An 18,383-nucleotide genomic window follows, 5' to 3' on the forward strand; every position below is an offset into this window, starting at 1 on the left:
AGCAAGGAGCCAAAGGACCCCGCAATGCCTGAGACGGAGACGGTGGGGGGCAGCAGAGGCTGGGGTGGGGGAGCAGATGGGGGGGGCAATGGGCCGGGGGTGGGGAGAAGGGGCTGGGGAGATAATGAGGGGAGGGGGCGGAGGAGGGCTGGGGGGGCAGGGCTGAAGAAAATAAAGTATCCAGAGACCTCCATGGAGGCTGGAGTGGGGGCCCGATCCGGGCCGGGATGGGGACCAGGGCCTGATCCTGCTGGGTCCCCGCCTCCCCCACTGGCCCCAGGTTTCAGCTCTCCTTCGCCCCCTGGGGGCAGTGGTGGGGACGGCAGCTCTCCTCCTCAGCTGTTACTGCATCCAGACCTACAGCATCACCAACTCTTGTGATTGTCTCATGATATTTGGTGTTTTCTCTTAAATCCCCAGCTCCCGGAGTCAGGAGACTCTCAGCTCACGTGTGAAATCCAAGTCTGGTTCTGGCCCTTGTGGGTGCGGGGATAAGCTGGAGAACAGGAAAGAAGGGCAGCCCTGACGGCCCCAGCACCAGAAAGGGGGATCCGAGGAGCCGACCTCATGATTTGGGGGAGCGGGCTGGTGCTTTGGGGCACTGGCGGCGGGTAGGACTGAGTCCAGGGCAGTCTTTGGCAGGGGTCCCTCAAAGGAAGAAGGGGAGCCGTGCACAAAGACTCCCCCCACCCCATAGCTGAGCACTGCACCAGAGACACGCAGGGGCCTCACACACAGACACGGCATGCAGACCACAGGGCTGCTTCTGTGCCCGGTGCTCATCTACCCCGGGGCAAATCAGGAGCACCCCCGGTGATAAGCGACGCCGCAGAAGAGGGGGATTGGGCCCCTTGGCGGGGGGTGAGGGTGGGCTGGAGAGCCGGGAAGCAGACCTGGCGGCTACCTCAGGTGTGCTGAGAAGGAGGTAGCAGAGAGAGGGGCCCAGGAAAGTCAGAGGGGGCCCTGGTTTGAGACTCAAGAGGACGTAATTCTGGGCTGCCACAACCCTGCTGGTGCTGGGCGAGTCCTTTGCCCTCCTACCCTGGGGCAGCGGGGTCTCCGAGAGCCAGTCTATCCAGGCTGTGTCTGCAGCAACAGGCGTCCTGTTTCGGCTGGAATTTCTAGCTGCCGCTGCAGTCCAGCAACTAGCACCCCCGGGGCACTTTATTTACGGCGCCGTGGGGAATGTGCCACCGGGGTCAGCAGGGGCACGGATATGGCTAATCCCCCATTAGAGAGGGAGTTAATGGAGCCAGTTATCGGTGCGGGGAGCAGAGATACAATAACGTCGCAGCGAGGCCGGAACCTGTGTCAGGGCAGGTTATTAACGGGAACGGGCGGCCGGAGCGTTTGCCTTGCAAATAGGCTTCCCATGCAAAGAAGTTAATTCGTTTCCAAGGCGCTGAGCTAGTTACCGCCGGGTCCGTATTGTCTGGGGAGAATTTGTTCCTGGGGCTGAATGGGAAAAGCAGGCGGAGAAAGGCAGCGCTTTGTTAAAAGCAACCTCGACCTTGCACTCAAGGGGGGGGGCTGCATGTTGGGGGGCAGCTAATAAAGTCGCCCCCTGCCCCGGCTGGATTGCAAACCGCTGGGAAACAGGAGAACTCAAAGCACCCTGAGCAGCACCAGTGCTAGCGAGAGGAGTGAGTAGAGAACGCTGAGCCAGCTTCCAAGAGCGTGGCCCAGGCTGCATGGAAAGCGTGTGTAGTGGAAGGAGCAGCGGAGAGGGAGCCAGGACCCCTGGGTCCTACCCCTGTCTCCAGGAGGGGAGCTGGGTCTTGTTAGAGCGGGGTGGGGGTTGGGGGCCAGGACCCCTGGGTTCTACCCCTGACTACATGAGGGGAGCTGGGTCTTGTGGTTGTGGGAGTGGGGGGGCGGGTTAGGAGCCAGGACTCCTGGGTTCTCTTCCCATCTATGGGAAGTGGGGTCTAGTGGTTAGAGTAACAGACTAGGAGACAGGACTCCTGGGTTCTTTTCTGAGTGCCTACCACTGACTGACTGACCTTGGGCGAGCTCCTTTCCCCTCCCCCACCTCAGTTTCCCCACAAATGAAATATCGTAACGACACTAATCCTTCTCCCAGGAGAGGCGCTGGCAGTGACGTCACGGCTCCCAAGTGCTCAGAGATTTCTGGTCAGGCTGCCTTGGTCTTTCGTTCCAGGGCGCGCCTTGGGATGCGTGGCCCGTTCCTCCACAGGTCCTGCTTGCTCTGAAATCACCCCCACGGGCACTGAGAGCGCATCGCGCCCCCCCCCCCCCGGTGCCCTCCCCAGCCACAGCTGCAGAGATGAACCTGAGGCTGGGGCGGGGGGGGGGGGGGGCTGCAGCATTAGCAGCCGGGGGGAGAGCATGAATGGCTCCAAAGTCACTCTTGGCGGCAGGGGACTGAGGGAGGGAGAGCTGGTTATTTGGGCTTTGTGGATCAGCCAGCGCTGCCCCCGTGACGGATGGCTCCAGGGAGCCGGTTACTGAGTGGGGCCATTGGCGGGTGGGGAATTCGTCTGATTTTACCCCCATCCAAACCGCCTGGGCCCCGGGGAGGGGGCAGATGGGCTCAGCCAGGAGCCACTCCAAGCCCCAGTATTTTTTTTGCAGGGGGTGGGGGGGGGGGATTTTCTTCCCCAGCAACCAGTGCTGGGGTGGGGCTCCCTGAACATCCCCTCCCCGCTGGGAGCACGAGGAGTTTCTCTGCTGAGCAGTCCCCTGAACCAGTTCCTGGGCCATGTGCTCCCTGCCAGATGGGGGGGTGGGGGGTGGGGCTGTTGGGTGACACAATGCACTTCACTCCCCCTGCCCCCCGATTTACCTCTCCCCAATGCTGCATCTACACTGCTCCTCTCTTACTCCGGCACAGTTACCACGCTCCCACCATGCCCCCAAGTCCCACGTATCCCCTCGGAGATGCCCAGGGAAGAAGCCCCCAAAGTGGCCATTTTCAGTGCCCCGTTGCTGGCATTTCGGATGCCAGGAGCTGGAGGAAAGGGGCATCCACTGGCTGGGCTGAGCAGATGTTCTGTGGTGTCCCGGCGCCACCCAGAGGTCTGTTGGCATCAGACTCACTGAGCTTATGCAGGGTGGGGATCCCAGCTGGTTGGGAAGTTTTAGACAAACTTTTTTTTGACGGAAAAGGCCGATTCATCAGACCCGAACCCGCTGACAGAACAGGGCCGGCTGCAAGGGATCTCCCAGCTCGACACGTTTGTGTGTGTGTGTGGGGGAAGCGTTGAAAGTGTCAACGTGTCCTATTCCGATCTTTCTGAAACAAAACGTTTCAGAACCGTTTGATCCGCAACGTCTTGTTTGGATATTTACACCGATGGAATCGACACGTCACCAGTGACCGGAACGGAATGGGCTTTTTTCAGATTTTTTTTTTGGTTGGTGAAAATTGTCAAGGTTTTGACTTTTTGGCCCCAATTTGGGATGGGAACATTTTTCAGTATTTCCAAAATTCTCACAGGGTGGGAAAGAAGCTGCCGGCCCAGCCCGAGTGTCTGTCTGGTCTGGTTAGCTTGCAGATTCTTTGGGGCAGGGACTGTTTCTCTTTGATGGTTGTAAAACGCACAGCCCAATGGGGTCCCGGTTTTATCTGGGGCCCACTCCATACTACGCGTATCTGATTGCCCCCAAATTTCCTGCCCTCGCTTTCTCATCAGTGTCTCTGTCTCCGTCCAAAGCAGATTTGTATCCTCCTACTTGTTTAGCTGTCAATTCAAAATGCAGAGTGTACAGAAAGTGCAGTGCCTGGCACAATGGGCACATGATACGTGGCTGGGGCTTCAAGGCCCCAGCATGATACCAGTTAGTAAATAAATAATAAATAACCGGGATCCTCACCCTGGCCCCGGGACTGCCTGAAGCTTCTCCAACCCCCAGGTGGTCACAAATCATGAGTCAGGACTTCCAAAACCCATGAGATTTCAATCAATACATTAAATTGGGTTTGTGTTATTTGCCTTCTGGGTTCTGAGCCTTCTGGGCCGCGGTTTCCAGCTTTTCTCCTCAGTCACCAGAGCTACTTTTAAAAGGAAGCTGAGATGCTTGGTGCCATCACCTGACTCCAGGAGCTGGGGCTTTAAGAAAAAAACCACCCACTATTGTGGTAAAATTGCACAAGTTGGTATCCTAGGGACTGCGATTTCTGCGAGGGGGAATGGAGGCGCTGGCCCCTGTCTGGTATGGAGCGCAGATCCCGCTGATCCCGCTCCCTTCCTAGCCCAGGCACCTTGGCAGGGGGTCACTTCCCGGCCTGTTTGGCAGCTCCAGCAGGCTCTAAGCTGCAGTGAAATCACTTGCGGGAACTGCAGGAACCACCACGTCGCAGCCAGACGCTGTTGCATGGTGACACCGGCACAGTGATGTCACACCCGAACAATGACATCATACCCAGACACCGCACAGTGACACCGGCACAGTGATGTCACACCCGAACAATGACGTCACACCCAGACCCCGCACGATGACACCGGCGCAGTGATGTCACACCCAAACAATGACATCACACCCAGATGCCTTTGCACGGGCGACACCGGCACAGTGATGTCACACCCGAACAATGACGTCACACCCAGATGCCAGTGCACGGTGACACTGGCACAGTGACGTCACACCCGAACAATGACGTCACACCCAGACCCCGCACGATGACACCGGCACAGTGACGTCACACCCGAACAATGACATCACACCCAGATGCCGTTGCACGGGCCACACCGGCACAGTGATGTCACACCCGAACAATGACGTCACACCCAGATGCCGGCGCACGGTGACACTGGCACAGTGACGCCACACCCGAACAATGACGTCACACCCAGACGCCGTCGCACGGCGACACCGGCACAGCGACGTCACACCTGAACAATGATGTCACACCCAGACGCCAGGGCACGGACGACACTGACATGATGTCACACCCGAACACCGGTGCAATGACATCACATCCAAACAATGCAGCATGGTAACACTGGTGATGATGTCACACCTGAAGGTCTGCAACGCGATGATGTCACAACCAAAGGCCTGCAAGGTGGTGACATCACAAGCAAACGCCTGGGCAGTAAAATAGGACCCTCGTTACTGTCCTGCCCTAACGGAGAGGGCTGCGCCAAAAGACGTCGCCTAGCAGAGGATGGTTTCGATCCATCGACCTCTGGGTTATGGGCCCAGCACGCTTCCGCTGCGCCACTCTGCTGCGCGCTCTGCGCCCCCCTCAAGCTACTACACATAGCTGTGCGCTAGAGTGAGTGCCACACACGCATGCGCACTCGGCGCGCCTCCCACCGCCAGTCCTTTTCCACCTCCCCACCTAGCGGTCATTACCCGTCACTGCAGAGCGCGGCCGCTCGGGGCCCGCGCACAGACCACAACCCGTCCGGCGCTCCCGCTCTCCAACGGCCCCGTCTCGGTCCCGCCCCGGGCCGGCCTGTGATTGGCCGACGCTCTGACGCCTCTCGGCGCGTCACGACGGATAGGCGAGAAGACCAATGGCAAAGCCGGAATCGAAGAGGGGCCTCTGGGGCTGGTCGCGCGGGCGGCGGCGCGCAGCCAATAGCCGGGCAGCTTGTTGGAGGGTGAGCGACGCAGGCCGGCGGCTTCTCCTCTCCACAGCGGCGGGTTCCATTGTTCGGGTTCAGCGGCGCCATGAGGTGAGGGGCGGCCAGGCTCGGGGCCCCCCAGCGCCGGGGGAGGGGCTGCCTGAGGGAGATGCCCGGGGGGTGGATCCGGCCCCGGGGGTGTCTGAGGGAGCGGGGGGTGAATCCCGGGGCTGCCTGAGGGAGATGCCCGGGGGGGTGGATCCGGCCCCGGTGGATCCCGGGGCTGTCTGAGGGAGATGCCCGGGGTGGGGGGGTCTGGCCCCGGCGGGGGGGGTGGATCCCGGGGCTGTCTGAGGGAGATGCCCGGGGTGGGGGGGTCTGGCCCCGGCGGGGGGGGGTGGATCCCGGGGCTGTCTGAAGGAGATGCCCGGGGGGGGGGTCTGCCCCTGAGGGGAGGGAGCGGACGGGCGGTGCCGCCTGAAGGGGATGGATCCAGGGGGTTGCCCCTGTGGGGGAGGTGTGTGTGTGTGTGCTGGGAGGACCTGCGGGGGAGCTCTCCCAAGGTGGGGCTGCCCCCTGGGGCGGGGTCTGCGGGCCCCTCGCTCTGCTGACACGGGGCTGTCATCCTTCCCCAGGGGTGATCGAGGCCGTGGCCGTGGCGGGCGTTTTGGCTCCAGGGGCGGCCCTGGCAGCGGGTAAGTGCCGCTCTCTGAGCGAACCAGCCCCGGGGCGGGAGGGGGGGCGGGCTGCAGCTGTGAGCATCGCCATCCAGAAATCCGCTGTCCCCCTCCCGCGGGGAGGTGCGGCACGTCCTAGCCATTGGGCCTGCTGGCTCGTCATGCTGTAGAGGCAAAATACCGCTGAAATGCAGCCACTTCTGGATTGGGGGCCGGCCGCCAACTTGTTGCAAACCAGTAGGAGGTAGAGGGAAAGTGGAGCCTTGTCCATATGCTATGAAGCAAAACCCCATAATCTTCCTAACGCTACGATCCAGCGTGTGGCTGAGATCTCTAACTACATACTGCACAGGCAAGAGCCGTCCTAAAGGTTATTAAGAGCTTTGCTTAGGTGGGACCCATTCTAAACTGGTAAACGCTTGATTGACAACCAATGTATTAAACTGTGTTAAACTTCCTGTCGCCCAGGTAAAAAGGAATTTCAGCTTGTCCAACAGGGTGAGAGGTCCTCCCATGAGAGGCTGGGAAGAAGGGTTTGCTTTTCTCTAGAACACCCTCCCAACCGGGGTGTAGGATTTGATGGACTAGTGGTTCAGTCTGGTGTACCGTATCTGCCCCGTTATCACCCAGCAGTGAGTGGTTAACATCGTCATAAGAACTCACCTTTGGCTTTGTTTTCTTTTTTAGGTTCAGGCCCTTTGTGCCACACATCCCCTTTGACTTCTATGTGGTGAGTAACCTGGCTTGGTTTAGCCAGTCCATGGCATTGGCTGTGTAAACCAGGTGCAGGAATGTTGTATTGCAATTATATTCTTGGTTTAAAAATAAACTTGGTTTAAGGCGTGTCTTCACAGCATAGTTAGCACGCTTGAGTTAACTGCACTTGGGCTAGTCTACCTTAATAGCTCCAGTGAGACTCAGGGCAGCCACACTTCAAACCATTCAGTTACCCAGAGTGATTGGATTAGCTGCTGCTGATTGTTTAGAATTTGAGCTGTGGCATCCCCACTGCACTTAGTCATTCATGGGCTAGCTGGGAGCTCAAACCACCACATAATTTGAGCTGGACACTCCTGTGTATGGACAAGAATCAAGTTGGGGTAACTTGAGCAAACTGCTGTGAAGACACACCCATAAAGCTCGCAGTACAAACTATGCAGGCTGTGGCATCTAATAACTTAACTGCTGGTAGTCTAATATGAGACAGGGAGTTTGCAGAAAGCCAGACCTGCGATTTGATTTTTTGGCTAATTTGAAGTAATCAAAGGGACCACAAGTGGCAAGCATGTCTGTCAGGGTGTGGCAAATGGCAGTGGAGACACAAGGTGAAGGGTAAACAGACTGGGGAGGGCTGGTTCTTATCATGACATATGGCCCACCCTTTAAGATCCAAACCGAGGAGAAAATCTCTTTTCCCAACTCTGCTGCCTATAGTCCAAACAAAGCATGAGTTACCTTGGCCAAGTTCCCAGAAGAAATCAGCGTATCCTCCAGACTCCTTCCTAGTCTTGGCCCTTCTCAGGATTAACAGGACTGCTTGATCTGCCTCCTTTTATTGGGGAGGTTTCCCCTTCCTTACAGCTGTTTCCATCCTCTCTTGAGTGCCTCTGCAGTAAAGATACACAGGTGTGGTCCTTGCCAAGGAGAAGGGATTAATGGTTTCCTTGCCTTCAAAGGTGGGGCTGAACACCCTGTCACAACAGTGATAAGGTTTGGATATATGCAAACAGGGACTCCTTGTTCCGAGCTCAGGTACAGCGGCTGATGGGTTTCCTTTTTTTGCCTCCTTTTACTAATAAGGCTTTTCAGGATGGATCCTTGAGAATTTTTTTAATCCAGCTTCTCGCAACTGTCTTTTCATAGCTCCTGGTTCCCAATCAGCTCTATGTAGAACACATGCTTTGTGTGTTAATGCACCAGTTCTAGTGATTCTCTGTTGTTTGAGCCCCAGGGAAGATATGTAGGCAGGACTGAAGGTTTCCGTGCTCCACTCAAAACCCACTAAAAACGAAATGCCCAACTTGACTGCTACAGTGGAACAGCCATTAGCAGAAGGAAACACTTGGAAGTGACTAATGGATGTAAACAGTGGAGTTAAATGGAATAATCGTATTTTCTTGCTGGTAAACGAGCCACTTTGAAGACCTTGTCTCCCTGGCACGACACCAGTCTGATGTCCGTCTATTCTCGTTTCAGTGCGAAATGGCCTTCCCTCGTGTGAAACCTGCTCCAGACGAGACGGCATTCAGTGAAGCCTTGCTGAAGAGAAACCAGGATCTGGCTCCCAATTCTGCTGAACAGGTTAATAAAGCATGCGTGCTGGGTGCTCGCCATTGGAAACATGTCAAAAGGAGTTGAAGGTGTTGCCAGGTTGCTTTCAGTAGAGCGTTGACTTTGTTACGGTTGTAAGGGGTACAAGAAATTATCTTCGTAGAAAGGGAGGGCTAGCTCCCTAGCCTGTTTCCTCAAACCCCAATGTGGGAGATGCACGTCCTGGGGTGGGTATTGTAGCCTGCAGTAGGATGCTGATGAGGGAAAATGCAACATTATTTTTAAAGTGGCTTCTAAACACACTTGGACTAACCTGTCTGTTGCATCCCTTGTACTGGGATTGTCTAAGTCGTATCCTTCCAAAGCTTGTGTATTTAGCTTGGTGTCTCAAGACTCCAGTCAGTCTGTTGCTGCTACGACCACTTTCTCTGATTCCTTTTCAGGCTTCCATTCTGTCTCTGGTGACTAAAATAAACAATGTGATCGACAACCTGATCGTAGCACCGGGAACTTTCGAAGTGGTGAGTCAGATGAGTTTGTTTGGAGACTCCATCCAGCAAGATGTGCTGGCAGATCAAGGAGACTCATGTTCTGATTGAGTTGCTCTTTAGTCTCCTGCCTTGGTAAAAGATCAGCCTGGTATTAAACTGGCTTTCTTTGGTCTGATTAAAGAGTCCATCTCCCCTCTGGAGGGTGGGGTGCATAAGGGGACCACACAAGTAGAGTTGTTGGCATTAACTCTTGGTTTGCTCCCATAAATCAGCAAATCGAAGAAGTCCGCCAGGTGGGGTCCTACAAGAAGGGCACCATGACAACGGGGCACAACGTGGCCGATCTGGTAGTGATCCTGAAAATCTTGCCCACATGTAAGTATTGGCTTCTCCTGTGTGGCTGGCTGGGGGCGGTGGCAGAATGAATGTAATTCTGTATTCCGTTTCTCTCTCTAGTGGAAGCTGTTGCTGCCTTGGGAAACAAAGTGGTGGAAAGCCTGAGAGCACAGGATCCTACTGAAGGTCAGTAACTTCACTTGCATCGTGACATCAAGGGGATGCAGATGAGCAGAATAAGCAATGACACTGATGTTCCCTGATAAATAGGGAGACGCTCCCCATAGACTCCCTGTGGCGGGGGCTCCTTCATGCATAAACCAGTGCAAAACTGAGAGAGCTAACGGAAAACCAGCATAATGTCAAGGCTGAGAAGCCTCCTTGCTTCTATTTGCCTTCGGTGTCTTGGGCTCAGCCGTGTGGGATCTGTGGGGTCTCACGACCCCCTCTGAGTATCTGTCTTGTTCTTTCTCCCTCAGTCCTGACCATGTTAACCAACGAGACTGGCTTTGAGATTAGCTCTGCTGATGCCACGGTGAAGATCCTCATTACCACCGTGCCCCCCAACCTTCGCAAGCTGGACCCAGAGCTCCACTGTAAGGAAACCTCTCAGAACTTATTTGGCTGCTTAGTTAGCGTGTGGGGATGGGGAGCTTCTATTTGTCCACTGCAGAGCAGCCCTGTTTACCCACAGACCTGCTGGAGGGGCTTGGGGGGAGATACAGCTTGCTTGCTGATTCTGTACCCCACAGCTGTGACAATCCAGAGCATGTTTACAGGCGCATGGGGAGCAGCTTGCTTTACTGCGGGCTGAGCTGACTCTCCTCAAATGTTCCGAATCAAACCTGCCTACCTCTCCTCTTCCAGTGGATATCAAAGTGCTGCAGAGCGCCCTGGCTGCCATCCGACACGCTCGCTGGTTTGAAGAGAACGCTTCTCAGTCCACGTAAGTTTCTCTGCAGCTGGAAGGCCTTACTGACCTAGCCTTCCCCGTATGCAGTGAACAGGCTGTTTCCCCTCTGGGGAAGGGGCTTTCATCACCAGTCCCATACTCCTCTAGCCAGACAGAGACATAACACCGGAGCTCAAGCCCAGCTCTGATACTGCAGGCACCTGGCAATCTGGCTTTGCTTGGATCCATGCAGGCCACCACCCCACACATGCACGCGCACGGGAGCTTGCCTCCCCTGCTCCTGCATGGCCAACCCTTTCTGATGAAGTGTTGGCTAGCAGAGTAACTGGTAGAGGAAAATCTTTGGGTTCTTCCAGAGCTGATGCTGGGCAGAGGTGCAGCACCTAAGCCCAGGCTCCCAAAGCAGCCCCGTCCCTAATACTCTAGACTGGCCTTGGCAGCCAGCGAGAGGTCCGAGCCCTGTGAAACCCTCTGAGCATTGTCCTTGTAAAACATCGTCTTTCAGGGTGAAAGTCTTAATCCGATTGCTGAAGGACTTGAGAATCCGATTCCCTGGCTTCGAGCCCCTCACTCCGTGGATCCTCGACCTTCTGGTATGTGAGTGGAAGGGGGCTTTAATCTAAAAGGGCACAGTCTCCATATAGACTCTTTCACTCTGATCTGCTGTGCTACTGTGGCTTCCCTGGCCAATGTTTGGAGGGATCTGGTGGGTCTGCAGCCCCTGACCCTGAATCTCACGGCAGTTCAAGCAGTCAAGTCCCACAGATTGTCGCTTCCTGCAGAAACAGGAGCTTTAAAACTGATCTTTCATAAACACTCCCTTGTGTCTAACAACTTCCTCCCCTTACCTTCAGGGGCACTATGCTGTGATGAACAACCCTACCAGGCAGCCCTTGGCTCTCAATGTAGCGTACAGGTACGTGTGCTGCAGATAAAGCGAATGTCAGTTTGGAAATCTTGCCTCTGCTGCTGGTGCTGTGGCCTCTGGTTTCTCAAGACTGTTTCATGCTGCGTGAACTCCCTTGTCATTTCTTCAGAACCTCCTGAAACGAGCAGGTTGCTGCTGCGTGTATCTAATTATGGCATTGGCCAGTACCATTAACGCAGGACTTCTTACCTTGAGCTCTCAGGTCTAAATCCTTTCAACTATGGTGACAAAGCAAACTCACGGCCTTTTGAGAACACTGTGAGATGCTGCCACACACACTTACGCCATGTTAGGAGTGTGCTACCTTGGACCACTTTCCTTAGCGCCTAGTGCTAAACATATCCTATGCCGTGCTGGCGACTCACCCCATGGCTCAGCGAGACAATTGTGCTGGGGATTAGTGTCTAACACAGGGGTCGGCAACCTTTCAGAAGTGGTGTGCCGAGTCTTCATTTATTCACTCTAATTTAAGGTTTCGCGTGCTAGTAATACATTTTAACCTTTTTAGAAGGTCTCTTTCTATAAGTCTATAATATATAACTAAACTATTGTTGTATGTAAAGTAAATAAGGTTTTTAAAATGTTTAAGAAGCTTCATTTAAAGTTAAATTAAAATGCAGAGCCCCCCAGACTGGTGGCCAGGACCCGGGCAGTGTGAGTGCCACTGAAAATCAGCTCATGTGCCGCCTTCGGCACACGTGCCATAGGTTGCCTACCCCTGGTCTAACATGTAGAATTGTCTGTGTTGCTAACACCTGACTGCCCCACAGGCGCTGCCTTCAGATCCTGGCGGCTGGGCTGTTCCTCCCTGGATCTGTTGGGATCACCGATCCCTGCGAGAGTGGCAACTTCAGAGTCCATACAGTCATGACCCTGGAACAACAGGTGAACTAACCTTTGTGCATGCAGCCTCCCTGAGGCTGGGGTGGTGGGAGTACCCTGGCCCCATGGCATTCTGTAAAGGGGCAAAACTCTGAGAGACCTGGAAGTGCAACTTGCTGTATGAAAATGAGCTAGTGCACTAGTGGGTTTTCTGGCTGCCTTTATCCCCAGGGGCTTCCAGCCTGGGGCTCAACCCTTCCTGTCACTGGGGTTAGAGCAGGAGGGGGTCCTGACCCTGGGTACAGCGTGAAAGAGGGTTTAGGACCCCGGAGGCAATACGCTGGGAAGCTGCCACTTCAGCCAGTCTTGGTGGTGGGATGCAGTTCGTAGGCAGGCGCATGCCTCACTGGGTAAAAGCAAAGACCTGCAGCCCAAGTCTTAATTAAAATTAAACTGTAAACGAGGGAAGAGCAGACCAAAGTCGTCATATCACCCCTGTCCTGGGGAGAGGAGAGCCAAGCTGTAGCCCTGTGCACACAAACAGCGCTGGGTTACCCCAGCTGAGCTGCTGTAGCCTGGTCCCTCTGCATGGGGCAGTCAGATCAGGCTCCTATGGCTAAAACGAGGCCATGCTGAGAGCGTGTGATGGGCTGAGCCAAACACTCGAATGCCTGGACGATGGATCTGATACAACGCCAGTAAGAGCTAGTCAGAAAGGCTTTACCCTCAGTGCGGGGGGACTCCTGCGCGTGCATTCATTCTCTACTCCCGTCATAGGACATGGTGTGTTACACGGCACAGACGCTCGTCCGAATCCTCTCGCACGGCGGTTACAGGAAGATCCTTGGACAAGAGGGGGATGCCAGCTGTAAGTAGGAGCTCCATGGCTCGTGACTGCTGGTCAGCATGGCCAGGAAGTGCTGGGGCTTTATTGGGAGACACCTCAGGGAGGATGTGGAAGGTTGAAGACTTAAGGAAACCTGGGGCGGGGGGGCCTTACCTGAGCATATGGCAGAAGAGACCAATCCCCTATGGCTTGACTTGGTCAGAGTGAGCAAATCAAGCATGCAGGCACACCCAGCCAGTGACCTGACAAGGATACGTCTGGTCCCTGCATGGTGGGGGCTGTTGCTAGAACTTGGGAGCAGCCTCTTGCCTTGAACCCTGACAACTTGCCCTTGAGAAAAGAAGTGGGCAAATGTAGGGCTTGCTGTCACTAGGGGTCTGCTGTCCGCTTCCTGTAACAGCCGCAGCGGGAGGAGAAATGGCAGGGGGCTCTGGGTTACTTCAGCTGCGCTCCTCCCCACCTGGCACCGTTCTGAGGAATGCCCTGGGGTTAGGGTGCTGGCAGGACCCTGCACTGCAGGCTGACGTGACTTCTTCTGTTTGCTTTGCAGACCTGGCCTCTGAAATGTCCACTTGGGATGGAGTGATAGTCACCCCTTCAGAGAAGGCTTATGAGAAGCCTCCAGAGAAGAAGGAAGGGGAGGAGGAAGAGGAGAATCAAGAAGAAACAGCTGCGGGAGAGGAGGAGGAGAGCATGGAGACTCAGGAATGACCTGCCCAGGTAAAGACAGCCAGGTGGTGTCAGTCTGAGGCTGCCCATACAGATGTATTCGGGGGGGGGGGGGGCACGTCTACCTGGAACTGAAGGGTCTCAGCCTGGTTCCGGTGTCTGGGGCTGCACCATTCCCATCCCACTTCTAAAAGCAACCTCCTACCTGTAATGCCCGAGACCACCAGTTCAACTGGCTGCTGCTTGCACAAATCTGAGCCAGCTCAAGTGGCTTCTTACCTGCAGCGTCTGACAGTGTCGGGAAGTCCCTAAGCTTAAAGTGGCGGTGATGCAGGACTACGGGGAACCTCTCTGCTTGGCTAGTGAGCCCTAGTGAATGTGCTCAGGCCAGCTCCCTGGGCAGTAAGTGAGAGATGCTGCTGTACCTCACTGGAGACAGCCAGCTGCTGCTCTTTCACTAGTGAGATCTTGCTCTAAGCTCAGGACTCCCTTCTGCACCTGAGCACTCTGAAAAGGCTGGTACAGGTTCCTGCCTCACCTGCATTTTGATGGGGGGTTTGCTTGGCTCTTGCAGTTTTGACCCCTACCTGTAAAGCATCCTGCTGGCCGAAGCACATGAAGAATCTCCTCTAGGCCGGAGCCTGTCCTCAACCATCTGTCCCGCCGAACGATGGGAAGAGTCCTTTGTATTTTGTCTTGGTTTTTATAGGTTATATTAAAATGGTTCCCCCCTTTAAGTGCCTCTCCTCTCTGACTTGTGTGTGGGCAAACAACCTTCTCCCCTCCCCAGGCGGAGGCTTGGGTAAGGGGGGGGGTATTCCAGATCTTGGAGGAGCCGAAACTGGTCTATCCATCCACTCTAGAGCTGCACTTCACCACTGCGGGCTGTGGGAAAGCCGTCTGCTCATCTAGTGCTGGATCTCCATGGCTGCAGCTGCGACCAGCATGGAGACACTAAGGGACAGTCTCTAAGGTGCCACATGTACTCCTGTTCTTTTTACTAAGGATGTGACAGTCCTGAGCCACTCTGTACTGGGGCAAGGCTTTCGCTTTCCTCTAGAGCTGGGGCGGCCAAACCCTGGCTCATGAGCCACCTGCAGCGCGCTTCTCCAGTTGAAATGTGGCTTGCGGAGCCCCCCACACCTTCCCCCTACCAGACTTAGGGGGGAGCTCCGGCCCTCGGCCTTGCAGGGGTGGCAGGCGGGCTCAAACTTCTCATGATTGTTGTGTGCAGTTTGGAGGGTCAGAGAATGCTGCGTCTGTCAAAGCAGTGCCCTCCCCCAGGTGGGAGAGAACAGTGTCCAGCGGGTCCATGGCCACCCAGCTCTAGCAGTAGTACCCCCCACACATCACTCACCAGTCATAAGCAATAGGCAGTTTATTATTGTACCACCTCCAAGAGTAGCAATATATTGTACATGGGCCCCTCCCCTCGCTGACTGGAGCAGACGTTAGGACAAGCCCCCTGTATGGACCGTGGGGGCAGCTGGTCAGAGCCACAGCCCCCATACAGCGAAGGAGACACTCGCAGGTGCTGCCTACCTCCCCCTACCCCAGTGGATGACAAGGAAGCATCAATGCCAGCAAAGGGCCACCGGCCCAGCTTGCTGAGGTCTCCCTGAAAGCAGCATGGAAGGTGGGAGCAGCTCTCCCCCTCCATTTGACACCCAGCTGGGCAGCTCTCCCATGCAGTTCCCACCCCCCCAACAGCAACTTCAGCCCATACATTCAGCTCTGCAGGTAAGATGGTAGCTGAGTTCCTGCAGGGCCAGGTGCTCTCGGCTCCCCCTCCCCACCTGAACTCCTAGTACCAGCTCTAGAATCCATTGGGCATCAGTCCAGCAAAGCACCAGGCTGTCCAGCCAGGCTCTCCCCAGCATCACTTGCTGGGAGAGCCCTGGGGGTAGCCGCCTGATGCCTCCAGGATGGCCTTCCTGCGGGCAGTCTCCTTGGCCACGTTGTGATTGAGTCTCCTCAGCCGTTCCTGCAGGGGAGGGAATGCTTGTGTAGCAGCGTGCGGCTGATCAGTCCCCTAAGCCCAGGAAACGCTGCCTCTCTTCCCATGTAGCCCTGGCCAGACCCACAGCTGCATGAGAGTGTGAAGTCTCCTCATCCCTTTGCAATGGATTCCTTCCCATACGCAGCCTCTGGATGGCATCGCCCCCTAGCCTTCCTAGCACACATGGGCTAGTGCCCTAGGCTGACAACCAGGAGCCCGGGATTCTCTCCAGAACTTGGAGCTGCTCAGTTCCATCTTTAAATAGCTACCTCAGGGGGAGTGAAAGTACCGGTCAGTTTCCAAAAGGCAGCTCCCAGTGCAGTACCCAGGGGCTATAAGATTGGGGCTCTGGGGCAGGGCCTAGCACAAGGGGGCGCTTTCCCCACACAATAATCCTCAGAGAGGGGAGCAGCGGGGCTATTCAGGCAGGAGAAGCAAGCGATGTCTGCGGATACCATCCTGAGCCAGGCCGGCAGGCCCACAGCCGAGCGCATGTCAGGGCAGAGATGGCAGAGCCGGGAGAAGTCAATGCAATCTCTCAGCCCCTCCATACCAGCCTGGGGACGGGGGGGAGGGGTGTCTGAAGCAGACTCCGGGCCGACCGTCCAGCATCCCCAGGGGCAGCTGGATCGGTTCAGCGTCCCTCAGAAGCTTGGGGGTTTGTTCTCAGACTCCCTCCCACCTGCAGAGCCCAGCGGGGTCCCCCTGCTGCCCCTGGCGGGGGGCGAGGTGCCCACCTGTGCATTCTGCAGGATATTGTTGACCAGCACAACTCGGCGCCGGGCGTTCAGCAGCTTCTTCACGTATGGGTCCAAGTCGAGCGCAACCTTCTGGTCTTCATTGATCCTGCACAGCTCTGAGGGAAGGGACGGGACACCGTAGTGCCAGGCGGGAGCAGGCTGGCATCCCCCCCTCCCCACACCCCACCTGAATCACCCCGCCCCGGGGGATCACCCCCTTCAGGACGCTCAGCCGGCGCCGGACCCAGCGGGATGCGCCCCTTGCCCAGCCAGCCCTGCTGGGCTGGATGCTGCCCTGTGGCCCGTGGGCTCACCTGTGGCCAGGTTATCGATGTGCTCCCGAAGCTCCACCTGGCTCTCCCTGGGGAAGCACAAAGGCAATCGGTCAGCGCTGCTCCCCAGAGGGAGCTGCCCACCCCGGCCCCAGCCAGCCAGGGGAGCCCAGTGAGGCCTGCCCGGACCCAGCCCTGGGGAGCCTCTGGGCGACCCCCAGTGCCAGGCTCAGCCCCTGGGCCCCCAACACCACCGGGCACTGAGCTCAGCCCAGCCCCCCCATGGGGCTAGATCCCAGCTGCAGCTGGCCCAGCCCCAGCCCGAGCCCACGCAGCCCCTCCCCCTCCCGGACCCCAGCCCATGAAATACCCCCCCCATGGGGCTAGATCCCAGCTGCAGCTGGCCCAGCCCCCCCCCCGCCCCAGCCCCAGCCCAAGCCCACGCAGCCCCTCCCCCTCCCGGACCCCAGCCCATGACCCCCCCCATGGGGCTAGATCCCAGCTGCAGCTGGCCCAGCCCCCCCAGCCCAAGCCCAAGCCCACGCAGCCCCTCCCGGACCCCAGCCCATGAAACACCCCCCCCATGGGGCTAGATCGCAGCTGGCCCAGCCCAAGCCCACGCAGCCCCTCCCGGACCCCAGCCCATGAAACACGCCCCCCATGGGGCTAGATCCCAGCTGCAGCTGGCCCAGCCCCCCTCCGCCCCAGCCCAAGCCGCCCCTCCCCCTCCCGGACCCCAGCCCATGAACCCCCCCCCCCATGGGGCTAGATCCCAGCTGCAGCTGGCCCAGCCCCCCCCGCCCCAGCCCAAGCAGCCCCTCCCGGACCCCAGCCCATGACCCCCCCCATGGGGCTAGATCCCAGCTGCAGCTGGCCCAGCCCCCCCAGCCCAAGCCCAAGCCCACGCAGCCCCTCCCGGACCCCAGCCCATGAAACACCCCCCCCATGGGGCTAGATCGCAGCTGGCCCAGCCCAAGCCCACGCAGCCCCTCCCGGACCCCAGCCCATGAAACACGCCCCCCATGGGGCTAGATCCCAGCTGCAGCTGGCCCAGCCCCCCTCCGCCCCAGCCCAAGCCGCCCCTCCCCCTCCCGGACCCCAGCCCATGAACCCCCCCCCCCATGGGGCTAGATCCCAGCTGCAGCTGGCCCAGCCCCCCCCGCCCCAGCCCAAGCAGCCCCTCCCGGACCCCAGCCCATGAACCCCCCCCCCATGGGGCTAGATCCCAGCTGCAGCTGGCCCAGCCCCCCCCAGGGCCCCAGCCCCCCATCAGGCACCTGACCGCGTGCACGTGCGAGTCGAGCTGGCGCGCGGCCGGCCGCAGGAATTCCAGCAGCCCCTCGGCGAAGAGGTCGCGAGCCCCCGACCCCGGGGTCCCCGCGCCAGGCCCGGCCAGCGCCGCCATCGCCCCGCCGCGCAGCCTGCCGGGAAGCGGAGTGCCCGCGCGGCGCCCGCTGGGAAATGGAGTGCCGGGGCCCGCTGGGAAATGTAGTTCCGGGGCCGGGCAAAGGCGCTGGCGCGGCGCCCGCTGGGAAATGGAGTGCCGGGGCTGTGTCCCTGTTGCAAAGGCCTCTGGGAAATGTAGTTTCCCAGGGGGCAGAAGTCACAGCCCAGAGGCCCCTCAGTCATGGGGGGGCCGAGCCCCCTGCAGCCAGAGCCAGCGCTGCCCCCCCTTGGGCAGGAGAGCCCCCCCCCCCAGGCAGCACCGAGCACGCGGGGCATCCTCCCCAAGCCCCCCCTCACACCTGGACTCTGCCCCCCTGCGGCTCCCTACACCAGCTGTTCTCAAGGGGGGGCCGTGAGCAGCTTCAGGGGGGCGGCATTAGACTCCCTGGGGCCCAGGGCAGAAAGCCGAAGCCCGAGCCCCACCGTGCGGGGCTG

The 18,383-nt window shown here is 57.8% G+C and overlaps 2 protein-coding genes and 1 non-coding gene across 3 annotated transcripts; 1 reads left to right on the forward strand and 2 right to left on the reverse strand.

The window, feature by feature from the left end:
• Positions 1-5,122: 5,122 nt before the first annotated feature.
• Positions 5,123-5,194, reverse strand: TRNAM-CAU (transfer RNA methionine (anticodon CAU)). The gene has a single exon. It is a non-coding gene; the product is annotated as a tRNA-Met (tRNA).
• A 364-nt stretch (positions 5,195-5,558) lies between these two features.
• On the forward strand, positions 5,559-14,228 carry ILF2 (interleukin enhancer binding factor 2). The gene is made up of 15 exons (XM_065420050.1): positions 5,559-5,648; positions 6,173-6,232; positions 6,902-6,944; positions 8,411-8,515; positions 8,929-9,006; positions 9,249-9,351; positions 9,433-9,498; positions 9,792-9,908; positions 10,180-10,258; positions 10,731-10,818; positions 11,080-11,141; positions 11,924-12,038; positions 12,753-12,843; positions 13,373-13,542; positions 14,066-14,228. Exons 1-14 carry the CDS (start codon positions 5,644-5,646, stop codon positions 13,531-13,533), a joined length of 1,173 nt encoding a protein of 390 aa, XP_065276122.1. The 5' UTR covers positions 5,559-5,643; the 3' UTR covers positions 13,534-13,542; positions 14,066-14,228.
• A 623-nt stretch (positions 14,229-14,851) lies between these two features.
• On the reverse strand, positions 14,852-17,907 carry SNAPIN (SNAP associated protein). The gene is made up of 4 exons (XM_065420294.1): positions 17,780-17,907; positions 16,545-16,591; positions 16,228-16,346; positions 14,852-15,475 (listed from the first exon to the last, which is right to left on the reverse strand). Exons 1-4 carry the CDS (start codon positions 17,905-17,907, stop codon positions 15,371-15,373), a joined length of 399 nt encoding a protein of 132 aa, XP_065276366.1. The 3' UTR covers positions 14,852-15,370.
• Positions 17,908-18,383: the final 476 nt, after the last annotated feature.

The sequence above is a fragment of the Emys orbicularis genome, chromosome 20, assembly GCF_028017835.1.
Source record: "Emys orbicularis isolate rEmyOrb1 chromosome 20, rEmyOrb1.hap1, whole genome shotgun sequence".
Lineage (NCBI taxonomy): Eukaryota > Metazoa > Chordata > Testudines > Emydidae > Emys > Emys orbicularis.